The following is a 12,923-nucleotide window of genomic DNA, read 5'->3' on the forward strand; positions in this document are numbered from 1 at the left end:
CAAGCAGTACTAATATATAGTTATTGTCCCTAAATACACTGTCTTGCTTCTGGGCCTTTGTCCAAGGTATTCCCTCAACTTCAAACATTATTTCCTACCCTTCTTCACCTTATCTAGTTCAACCTTTCAAAACTAATATCAAATGTCCCCTCTTTTAGAACATCTTCCCTTACTATGCATCCTACCTTGATTTGGGTTACGTGGTCCTCTGCACTCTGTGCTTGGCTCTCTCAGAATTCATCATATTCCATTACTTGTCTATTTTGTGCCCCAACTTCTGTCATATTTTCTCTGTACACCCAGTAGTTAACACAACACCTAACAGTAAGTGCTACTGTCTACCATCTACTTTTAGAGCTAGAGTTTCTTTACCTGTCAGAGAAAAACAGCAAGCATTTTGTTTTTAAAATCTTAAGGAGGTTCACAGCCCCAATTAAACTGACTAATGTTCTTTCTTTTCTGTTTCCTTTCTGTTATTTTTCAGCCCTCATCTATTCCAGTCAACACTTTTCCTAACTTCCCTCCCATGACCAACAGCCTATTCACCACCCTGACCTCAATCTCAGCATAGCACTGGCCAGCAAACACATGGCCTCCATCCTCCACAATGTACTGGATTAACTTCCCAGCAGAAGGTGAGCGCATCACGGATGGGTCATTTTCCTTCTCAAACACACACGTTTTATTGCCAATTGTGATTCGATATCTAGGAAATAAGTTGGGAGTATGTAAGCCAATAAAGCACCTCAGGATGTAAAGGAAAATGGCAGAAGGTATCAACATAAAAACCCAGAAACTTTATTCTATACACAAACACAAATGTATAGAGGACATTCATTGCATCTTTGTTTATAAATCTAAATAACAATTTCCTTCAATAGGGTCAGATTAAATGGACTATAGTACATTCACGTAATGGAATAGTGCAAGAACATTAAAAAGAAGGGGCACCTCTATAAAACAAACATACAAAGATAATGATGATGTAATAATAATGATGATGGCCTGAACCCTAACTATGCCACAGGCAAATTTTTAAACACTTTAAGTATGCTAATTCATTAAATTCTCACAACACTATGAATGGCATTGTACAGTCTACAATATATGTTAAAAGAAAAAAAATAAGATGCTGACAGTATTTAAAGGATCTTTATATTTGTAAAAGTCTTTAAACGAAAAATATAGTAGGCATATATGTGTAACTTATATGTACATTATAAAAGTTCTATAAAGATGTACAAAAAACTGTTAACAGTTCTTTATAAAGAAAGGAACTTTTTCATTTTCTACCCACATTGGAGTGGTTGGGAGACATGTCTTCTATTTTCTTTTCTCTTCTGTCTAGTCTTAAGAGACAAGGTCTTATCAAATTGTCCAGGCAGGCCCTGAACTCCTGGGCTCAAGCAATCCCACTGCGTCAGACTTCTCAGTAGCTGGAACTATATGCACATGCCACTGCGCCTGGTCTTAGACATGCGTTATCTATAAACAATTCTGCTTTCTTGAAATTTTTGTTAAAAGTATGTACATTCATTGTCTTTAACTGAGTATACCAAAAAAGGCCTGGAAAAGTCCCAAGAGCTAGTGACTAATAAAAAAAAAAAGTTCAACAAATGGACCTTGAACAGCCACTCACCTATCCACTTCTTCTTTCATGTACGTGGTATAACTACTGCCATCGTAGGACAAAAGCAGTCCTCCATCACTCAACCGATGCACATCTACTTCAACACATGAGCCATTCATGATTACCACATAGGAGTTGGGAGACTGTCGAGTCACCTGCAATGAAAAAGAACCAGAAAAGACAAGTAGTATGCTCTTTTCAGATAGAGCCAAAGACAAAATTTGAATGTTTCAAAGATACTGGTTTACAAAAAAGTCTGTCAGGAAAAAAGAAATTAATGTCACTGGTCACTGGTGCTATTTGCACCAGTGTTTATAAAAACGGCTCAGTCCTGCTGCAAGCAAATAAGGTTACTTTAGTTATTCCTCTCTATTCCAGTTGTTCCCTGTCTCCCTTTCATCTCTTGTAACGTGAAGTTGAAAAACAACTAAAATGATTTCCGTAGAACCATCAAATACTGCTTCAGACTGACACAAGTAATGACTAATTTTACTACTCCCCCCACATCCCTGCACTAAATTAGACTTTTTCCATCTCTTGACCTAAAGAGAACTAACAAAAAGAGACAAAAAATAAGGTTCAGGCTTCAATGGGGTTCACGTACCTTAAGTACATACTTGACTCCTTCATAGATAAGTTCAACATCTACTGTGTTCAGAAGTGTATGAGCAGGAAGGACTTGACCCCTGAAAGAACACCAAGATAAGACACATTTACTAACAGAAAGTTCTAATAATTTATAAAGAAATCTCTAAGATTATTAATGGTGGTATTCTCTGAAATAGCACAAGATTAGAAAAGACCCATATGACCATCTATAAGGGACTGATCACATAAATTATTTTAAAAAATGAAATTTCTAGTTTTAATTGTGGTAAAATACACATAACATGGAATTTACTATCTTAACCATTTTTTTCTTTTCTTTTTTTTTTTTTTTTTGGACCAGGGATTAAAATCAGGGGCTCTTTAAAGACTGAGCCACATCCCTAACCCTTTTTATATTTTATTTAGAGACAGGGTCGTGCTAAGTTGCTGAGGCTGGCTTTGAACTTGCCACCCTCCTGCCTCAGCCTTCCAAGCCACTGGGATTACAGGCATGCACCACTGTACCCAGCTTAACCATTTTTTAATGTATAGCCCTATAATGTTAATTATATTTACACTATTGTGCAATCAATTTCCAGAACCTTCTCATCTGGCAAAACCAAAACTCTATTCTCATTAAACAACTCCCCTTTTTTCCCTTCCCCTAGTCCCTAGCATTTTCTGTTTCTGAGTATGACTACTCTTGACACCTCATATAAGTGAGATCTTACAGTATTTGTCTTTTTTGTGAGTGGCTTATTTCACTTAGTCTAACATCTTCAAGGTTCATTTGTGATTTAGCATGTGTCAGAATATTCTTTCTTCCTTTTTAATTTGGTACTGGGGATTAAACCCAAAGACATTTTACTACTGAGCCATATCCCTAGCCCTGCCCCTTTTTACTACTTTTTTTTTTTTTTTTAAATAGGGTCTCACTAAGTTGCTGAGGCTAGCCTTGAATTTGTGACCCTCCTGCCTTAGCCTCCCTGGTCACTGGTATTACAGGCATGAGCCACCATGCATGGCTGAATGTCCTTCCTTTTTAAAGCTAGATAATATTCCACTGTTACATCTATATAACATTTTGTTTATTCATTCATCCACCAATAGACATTTGGGTTGTTTTTGCCTTTTAGCCTCTATGAATAAAACTGCTATATTCATAGAAATGTCTCTTTAAGACTCTGCTTTTAATTCTTTCAAAACTTTCAAAAGTGATATTGCTGGATCATACAGTAATTCTATTTTTAATTTTCTGTGGAATTTTAATGCTACATTCCATGGTGGTTATATTGTTTTACATTCTCACCTATAAAATGCACAAGAGTCATGATTTCTCCACATCCTTGTCAACACCTATTTTCTGTTTTAGGCATCCATTAGGATATCTCATAGTGGTCTTGATTTACACTTCTCTGATAATTAGCAATGTTAAGGATCTTCTCATATGCATTACAAAATATTATGCAGCCATTAAAAAGGACATCTTTTATGTACAAAAGTGAAATACTCTAAATATACCATTATACAAATATATTTTCAGAGTAGACTATCATTTGTATCGTAAGAAAAAGTGAGAAGAAATAAATATTACATGTATATCCTTATTTAAGTGTAGGATATCTCTGGAGGGTTATAGAAGAAGCCTGTAACATGATTGCCAAGGAACAGAGGTAAAAAGGAGACTTCACTACATATCTTTCTGTGCCTTTTGAATTTTAAACCACGTGAATCTATTGCTTGTCCTTAAAATAAATAAAACTGAAACTTTAAAAATTAATAACAAAAGAGTAATAAATCAAGTGTGGAAAGTTAATAGTTGATAAATCTAGGTAAAGAATATATGGAAGTTATCTATTCTCTTCATGCAAATATTAAAAATCTGGTATTATTTCAAAATTTAAGTTTTAAAAATAAATGAAAAATAAGAACACTAAGCTGGGAAACTCATAGAGGAGATTGTGAGATATTTGTGCACCCACAGGGAAACCATTTAACTAGGTTAGAGATTGTATATTAAAGAACTTTGGTCAAATGGGACAAAGTATTCGGTCACACTAAGGGTCTTAGATTTGACACAGAAAATGCAAGCTGCTGAAGGTTTTAGTGCGTGGGAGTAACACTGTGAAAGATATTTATCATAGGGCTGAAATAACTGAAATCTCAGTTCAATTTTCAAAATTTTACTCCTTCCTTTCAGATACTTCAAAAGGGAGTTGATAAAAGTCTAACAACACAGAAGGAAATAAAATGCCTGTGATTAAAAGTGCTTCTTATGATTAGCCCTTTGGACCATTTCTCTGGGGATTCCATGGCAGAGCTTAGTCTCCAGAATCAGTATTAGAAATTAGATTAGACCCACACATGTTTGACCCTTTACTTGAAAGACTTGTGAGGTCATCCTGAGTATCAGCCTCAATTATTAATTCCTAAAAGGTGATACAGGTAATATATGAAATACTTAAGGTTCAATGCTAGGGAAACATGTGAGCTCTTTATCACCAGGGTTTGAGGAGATTTGATGCTTGCACAGTATGGAATGTTTACTGCAGCTGGATTTTAATTTTTTAAAAAGGAACTTGTTCTAATTGCAGTATAAACTAGTTTCTACAATCTGTAATGAGAGTCCTAAAATGATCTGCCATAAACTGCTACTTCCCCAATCTCCCTTACCACCACAATCCATGAATAAACAAGTAGCACTTACAAGCTGCCAGGAAGGGACAAAAAAAATGAATGGGTCTTTGAGTTGCAATTCTGTTCTCAGGACCACCGGTTAGCTTGCACAGTCACAAGAAACAAAGCCTACCTTTCTAAGGAGTGAAGAAAGTTAGAGATGCTATTCCGCAAGCTCACATCTGCCACATGAAGAGCCCCACACACAACTCCCAACATAGTGTCAGGTCGCTCTGCCTGAAAGGAAGAAAAAGAGGGCAGATCAAAAGCATGGCCCCTTAAGTGAAATGAAGCTCAAATTTGTTGTAAAGAAACAGTGAGCAGTGAAAATCTCTACTCTTATTGCCCAGCTGATTTCTGAGGTAAAATAAAACACATTTACTTTTAGAATTTGAATAGAGGCACCATGTGAATAGAGATGAAAAACAACCTTCCTCCCACTCTCTATAAGATTTCCACTGAGTCAATCAAAGAGAAGCTTGAAAATAGACTTTTGTTAGAAATAAATTTAAAAATGTACAAAGACTTGGTTATTGATAATCTCAAAGAAAATGGCATATAGTCACAAAGTGAACCTTAGACAATTTAGATGAATCTAATTATTTTACACAACATTTTGGGTAATTTAGAATACCTCAGCAGTTAGCTTAAGAACAAGAGGTGAGTGTTGATTTAAATGAGGCCCTTCTTATCAGCACTTTTAATAGATGTAAAAGTTGGTACCTCTGAATCAGATTGAACATCAAATGAAAAAAGGCAAAGTGGTATTTTAATCCCTTCATACCTTTCTTCAAAAATACCCCAGGAAGTAAAATTAGAACATATCAAATAACTGCATAGTACAGGCACAAAAACTTTTTTTCTTTTTTTGTAGTGAGTGATAGGGATTGAATCCAGAGCACCACACATGCTAGGCAAGTGCTCTACCACTGAGTTACATTCCAGGCCCAGTACAAGAACTCTTACGGTGCTAAAAGTACTGATTCCTAGATTTTCCCATGTAGATCAAGAACCATTTACATTAGAATCAAATAAATGTCATTGAATGACAGGCACTAATCATACTATAAGTCTATTAAAACCCAATCCCAGAGGCTACTTACGCAAGAGGAGAAATACACACCTGTACTTTTTCTGCTATCAGTCTATCCAGCCAACCAGTGTCAATTCTATTCAACTGAAAGCTTTCTGTCTCTAACAATTTGATCAGGTATTCAACTGTAGTTCGAAAGTCACCCCGAATAGATAGCTCCTTCAAAGCCACCACCATATTTCTAGGGGAAGACCAGAAGACAATCTGTTTCAGCAATATATGTTGTAGTGTTTTTAAATCATTTTAAAGAACTGTTTCATTTCTTTGGAGTCATGTGCCGGGAGGGCAGAGGGAGAGAGTTCTAATGAGTGTACACATGTTAAGTATGCTCAGTCAGGAGTGTTCCAGATAATAGAATTTGGGAGAAGTAGGTAAGCTTATACAGTCTAACTGATATTACCATGATGAATATCAGCAAATCACACACATTTCATTACACATAGTACAGAACTAATTATATGGAAACCACTCTCAGCTTTCATGTGTTAGGTTTCTATCACCTCATGCATTTACCACTGACTGACTAGACCTAGGACATTAATTTTCCTCATTTTTACATCTTATTTGTTAATTATGTTTTTTTTTTTAATTTTTAGATGTTGATGGATCTTTATTTTATTCATTTATTTACATGTGGTACTGAGAATCAAACCCAGTGCCTCACACATGCTGGGCAAATGCTCTAACACTGAGCCACAACCTCAACCCCAAGTATGTTATTCTTAAACCTTATTTATTTTATGTATAATTTACATGCAAGAAAATATACTTATTGTATACAGTTCAATGAATTTTGACAAATGTTAATACTTTAAAGATTTCCCTAAAATGATATAATTGGCTTTGTACCGTCAGATATTGGCCTGATACTGCATGTGAGAGTTTTTTAAACTGCATTTTGGACATCCAGGCAAAGACTTACTACTACATTACTTTGCAATTACATATAAAATGATTACATTTCAACAGAGTATCAAATACTATGGAATTTTTATTCCCAGGATCTATTCTTCATAGGGACAGAACTTTCGTCAACAAATACTATGCATTTCACATGCTCAGGACACATTCAAGCTCATAAGGAAGAAAGAGTACACATGTAGCAATTGCACTCAAAATACATAGAAGAATATCATAAATGTCAGTAGAAAGACTTAAGCCAAGTACAGGAGAGGTTCTAAGAAGGGAGAAAACCTTATGGTTTCATGAAGAATGAGGTATCTGACATAGGCTTAGAGAATTACAGTTGAGAAGAACAGTATTCCAGTGGCATTCCCTCAGCCTAGGACATTATTCTGTTTCCCACTTCCATCCTCCTGTCTGTCTTCCTTTATCTTAGACCTATATACTCTTCAAGTTTCTGTCTAGAAATCACTTCCTTCTGGGAAGTGTTCACTGACACCCTGTAGGTTCAGCTACATACTCCTATAATGCCCTTTTATAAGCTCACTATCATCACACTTATTACATTGTGTTTTAATTACCTGTTTTTCTTCCTCTGGATTATATATTTCCATGAGGACAGAGAACCTATTTGGTCTTGACTATATTGCCAGAACCAGTACACAGTAGATACTAGGTAAATATCTGTTGAGTGTGATGAATGAATGAATGAATGGACAGAGGGATCAGTGAGAAAAAGGAAAAGAAAATATGGGGAAGTGTTTAGGGGATATTATGATTAAAGTAGAGGGTATGAGGATAGGTACTAGTGACAAATCCATTCACTCAACAAACATTTTCTGAATGCTTACTATGTTCAGGGGACAATAATAGATATGGTTCTGTTCTTATGGTGTTTACATTATGATCTAAGGGAAATAATGTTGGAAATACGGACTGGGACTATTACAGAAAACAAGAGTCTAAAATGTCAAACTGAAAAATACAAACCTAATGTAACAAAGAAAGAAAAAACAAAGCTCCAAGTCAAAGAATGAACTCTTGACATGGCAACAAAAGGCAAACTTATTGTAGAGACAACAGTTTAAGTATGATAAAAGATATCCTACTTAGCTTTATAGTGTAACAAAATACGTAGAGGAGATCAGAAGTAAGGATAGAGGCCTCTGTACTAGGTCACTGGACGTATCCCATAGGAAATACAACAGAGGTCTGCCTAATCAAGACTTATACCTAACTGCCAATAGCAGCCAGAGTGGGAATATCAATGAGTGAGGCAGATTGGATGAGGGGAGGAGCATGTTCTGTGAACTACAGAGTTCAAATATAGCTACACAAAACTACCTAACTTTTACCAAGGAGAATATAAAACCTATGTCATTATTCCATTTTTTAAGGGAAAGCAGAAATCAATATTTTTATTACAATCTCCTCAATTTTTAAATATTCACCAGTTAAACATAACAAAACAAAAACTCTGAGCCAATCAAAACACATCTGAAAACTGACACTAGCCAAAAAGCTGCTTATTTGTAAGCTCTACAGTGAACCTTCTTCACTCTGGCAGAGCAGGACATGGCCGTGAAAGAAAGAGGGAAGAAAAAAAAAAAAAAAAAACCCAACAACTTTATACCAATGCTTTTGTTTCTGGTAGCAGTGCTATAATTTTGAAAAATTTCACTTTATAGTTTTGAATAAATGGGGAAGAACTGTAAAGGACTTCTGAAAACATTATTAAAAACTAAGAATACTAATAAATACTTGATTATTACTCTGTGTACAGTTCAAAGATCAAGAAGATGGTATTAAATATCTGGTATAAAGCAATAAACAAAAAATAGCATGTCCAAGGTTCTGGGTTTGATCCCCAGCCAAAAAAAAAAAAAAAGAAAGAAAAGGAAAGAAAAGAAAAAGAAAGTTAGAATAAACTAGCTCAATTTTAGACCTTTTTTTTTGTGTGGTGCTGGGGATTGAATCCAGGGCCTTGTGCATGCAAGGCAAGCACTCTACCAACTAAGGTATATTCCCAGCCTAGACAGATATTTTTAAATATATAAGCTGTCAAAGTTACGACTTAAAAGCCTACTTTTTAGATAAGCAAATTGCTATTAATTTGATATTTAATGTTTATGAGTAATAAAATATTAACTAACATTTACGATATACCAGTTATATTTATATGTCTTTGCATACTTTATAGCATACTGAAGTTTCTTATATATGGAAGGTAACAATTCTTTTATGCCCTTTTTGTAAAATGAATAATCTTATATTTTAAATGACAAGAGTCATTTTTTGCTAGAAAAGTGATTTAAAGTGTTCTTACCATTAAAAAAATGGTAAGTATATAAGATAATGCAAACAAACTGCTTGATTTAGCTACGTCCCAATATATACATATATCAAAACATTGTGTGGTATGCCACAAATATGTATGACTTTTACTTGTCGAATAAAAATTTTAAATGACTCAGAGATTTACGGTTATACCTTGAGGCCCTAGGGTTGGATCCCCAGCACTACAAAGTGCAGCAATACATTTATTTTAATGAAAAATATAGATCTTATCTATGATTATTTGATACTGAGCTCTTAGTGAAGAATCTGCCTCCCCCAATAACAATACTGTTTCTGTGAAAAAATATAACTTAAAGCAACTAACTTCATAAGTTTATCAAAACTTTTAAAAGCAAAAATACTTGAAAAGACTCAGAACAACAAAGAGATAAATATCTGTCAAATACTGCATAACTTAACACAACTGAAAACAAGTACAAATGAAGATATTTTTTTCAAGTCTATCCATAGTAATATTTTCATAGCAGATAAATGATTCCCATGCTCACACCTCACTGAAGGTTAGCAAAAATTTATATTGTAAAATGCAATCAAATGCTATTATACTCACGAAATTGCTTCTTCTCTGTTTTCTCCCCAGGAAAAGCAGTGACCGAACTGAGAATCAGCAAATTCATGAAGCCCCCCTGCAGCAGCAACACTGAAATAACCCCAAACATTTTTATTGCTGCGAAAATTTAGTTCCTGAACCGTTCCTGAGCTGGGCTTAAAACCCTGTTAGAGAATGAAGAATATGAGAGATCTTATTATATTTCAAAAGAAGAGAACATTGATATACTCAGTCTTAGGCTCTGTGTTACTCACACAGAGTTGCAGAAATAAAGCACAAAAATCATAAAGGCCAAGACCCAGGGTGACATACCCACTGAATGATCTGCTCTGAGAAATCTCTATAAACTTCCTTCTCCAGAGGGAATCAAGAGATTTCATTAGTATGTCCTCAGATACTATCTCAATATTAAAGTTCACAAAGGTAAAAAAACTTAAATCTTTTAAGTAATGGATTACCTCATCTGGATTTTCACTTGTGATCCGAGCAGCAATAACATGGCCCCTTGGGCAAGGAACATGAGCAGAATTCTCAAAATCAATGGGCGCATCACCCCAGGGAGATACCCCATACATCATACGGATATCCTTGATTCTAAACAGAGGGATCCCCATGGCAATCTGAAAGGAAATAAAATATACTTCCTTCATTTTTCCACAGTTACTTTCCTTAGATTACCTAAGAAAGTTTTCATTTTGGGAACCATTTTTATAGTCTATTCTACAATCATAAATTTTAACTTACTTGAAATAGAATATATCACTATAGATAAGTTGCTAGAATATTCCCTACTCCAAAATATGTCACTAAATTCCTAATGCAAAAGACACGAGTTTCCCTCTGTTGTCATTTCTCCATGAAGGGATGAGAATAAAAATATTCAATGGAAGAGTCAGTGTTTGAAACCATCCATGAAATTCAAATAGCTGCAGGGTTTTTAAATTTTTTTTTTTATTTTTTAGTTGTAGACAGACACAATACCTTTATTTTATTTACTTTATTTTTATATATTTTTATGTGGTGCTGATAATTGAACCTAGTGCCTCACACATGGAAAAATACCACTGAGCTACAACTACAGTCCAGCTGCAAAGTTTTAATGTTAAAATTACCTCTTCCATTCCACAAACCACTAGAAGTAAATAAATCTCTAGTTTTTAATGGGAACCTACAGGTATTCCTTGTAATGGGCAAGGAATATGTTAGATTAAAAATAATATCAAACCTTTTAAGGGCTGGGGATATAGCTCAGTTGGTAGAGTGCTTGCCTCGCATGCAGAGGGCCCGGGGTTCAATCCCCAGCACCACACACACACACACACACACACACACAAAAACCCAACCTTATTAGCTATTACTGCTTCCCATAGTATTTGTTTCCTGGGCTGAGAAAAGACAATAATATCGATGGCTATCACTTTATACATTATAAAAATAAATGTATGCTATCACAGTCTTGCCAGGAAAAATGTCAAACACTACTCTGATACAGAGTTACTTCAATAAAGAACACTAGGAGAAAGGAATAAGGGCTAATTACAAAGTAGTCAAGTTAATAATTATTTAATAATTAAACAAAGCATATTGTCTTTAAAGTTTCTTTTGAAAATATAACAGTTTATATCAGATGTATCTGGCTAGAAAATACAGTAATATTTCTATGTTTGTACTACATTAGGGAAACCAACCACAAATGAGTATCTCAAAAAACATAAGATAAATGAACATTAGGTGAGACTCAGATAGGAGGTGCTTGTCTCTTATCAGACACAGGTTAAACCAGTTTTTCAGGCATCTCTGACATTCCCAACTTCTCTAGGGCTTTAACTTGGGCCCAGATAAGGGTGACTCACCTGGAGTTGTGCCGCAGGGAGATTGACATCAGCCACCATCTCTGTACAAGGGTGCTCCACCTGTAGCCGAGGATTCAGTTCAAGAAAGTAGAAGCTGCCATCCTGGCTGTACAGGTATTCCACAGTCCCAGCACTCACATAACCAACCATTTTGGCAAGTTTCACCGCACACTCAAAGAAAGATAAGCAAATGAAGAAATATAAGCAAATGTATTTCACCTTATTCAAGGGTTGAATCACTATGACTTATCTATAGCTTCTCTCTGACTCAACTATCCAGTGTTTTTAAGAGCCACCAAAGGTGCTTAGCCACATCAGAGCAAATTTCAGCCCTTCTGATCATTACACAATGTACCTCAACATGGATGACAAACTCAATAAAAAGCTGGGAGAAAAGACTTTTTCACTTCAGATTATAAGAACTCTCACCCCATCAGACATAAGGACATGCAGGGAAAAAGAAAACATAGTAGTAAACTTGTCATTTTCCCCTAATTTTGAGTATTCCCAGTATGCTTTCCTTCCTAGAAACATGACTATTTCAGATATGGACTGGATTTTCCAACCTCTCTTATAATTAGTGACTAACTTTTGACCAACAGGATATGAGCCTTGGTGAGTGATAAGTAAAAACAACTAAATCATATTTTATCTTATTTTTTTTTATTTATTTTGTTTAGCAAAATCATATTTTGAAAAGGAAATTTCTTATCCCCTCTTCCTGGTTTCCATGTCTTATGCACTGGAACATTGCCATGACAGTGTAAGCCAGTTTCAACCATGCCAATGAGAACACAATAAAAGTGACAAAGCAAAACAGAAAAAACCTGAATCCCAAGATGGGCTCATGGAATACAACTGTCCCATTAGTAAAATTCACCTCAGGCTATGATGGGAAAGGAAAATAAATTCTATCTCATATAGGTCACTGTGTTTTGGATGTTTTAATTATAGCAGCTTAATCTGATCCTAATCAATACAGATATTATTAATTGCAGGTAGGATACTGCTATTTAAAAAAAAAATTAAAAATTAAAATATGGCTCAACCATAAGGTACTGGGGAGAAAAGAAACAGGCACTGCAGGCTGGGAAGTGGCCTCCTTGTTACAGCATGACACAACCTTTAGTAAACTATTTCTTAAAATATTGGAACACTACCTACACATCAACTGAGCCTTAAGAAAATTGATTAGAGTCAGAATGTTAAAAAGAAAACTGTTTTTGTCTTGTAGCCCAGTAACAAAGATTAGACTCTCACCCTGAAGCAACT

General features: G+C 35.2%; 1 protein-coding gene across 9 annotated transcripts in view; it reads right to left on the bottom strand.

Annotated features, from left to right (window-relative positions):
- Positions 1-12,923, bottom strand: part of ACACA (acetyl-CoA carboxylase alpha) — a 273,697-nt gene that overhangs the window by 144,176 nt on the left and 116,598 nt on the right. For all 9 annotated transcript variants that reach the window (XM_079132070.1, XM_079132069.1, XM_079132077.1 and 6 more), the window contains 8 exons: positions 11,652-11,822; positions 10,257-10,418; positions 9,799-9,962; positions 6,018-6,168; positions 5,028-5,131; positions 2,235-2,316; positions 1,640-1,785; positions 556-706 (listed from right to left, as the gene is read on the bottom strand). In XM_079132070.1, coding sequence (XP_078988196.1) covers positions 556-706; positions 1,640-1,785; positions 2,235-2,316; positions 5,028-5,131; positions 6,018-6,168; positions 9,799-9,962; positions 10,257-10,418; positions 11,652-11,822 — 1,131 coding nt within the window. The remainder of the gene's footprint in view (positions 1-555; positions 707-1,639; positions 1,786-2,234; positions 2,317-5,027; positions 5,132-6,017; positions 6,169-9,798; positions 9,963-10,256; positions 10,419-11,651; positions 11,823-12,923) is intronic.

Source organism: Sciurus vulgaris (genome assembly GCF_902686455.1).
Source record: "Sciurus vulgaris genome assembly, chromosome: 3".
NCBI classification, from domain to species: Eukaryota; Metazoa; Chordata; class Mammalia; order Rodentia; family Sciuridae; genus Sciurus; species Sciurus vulgaris.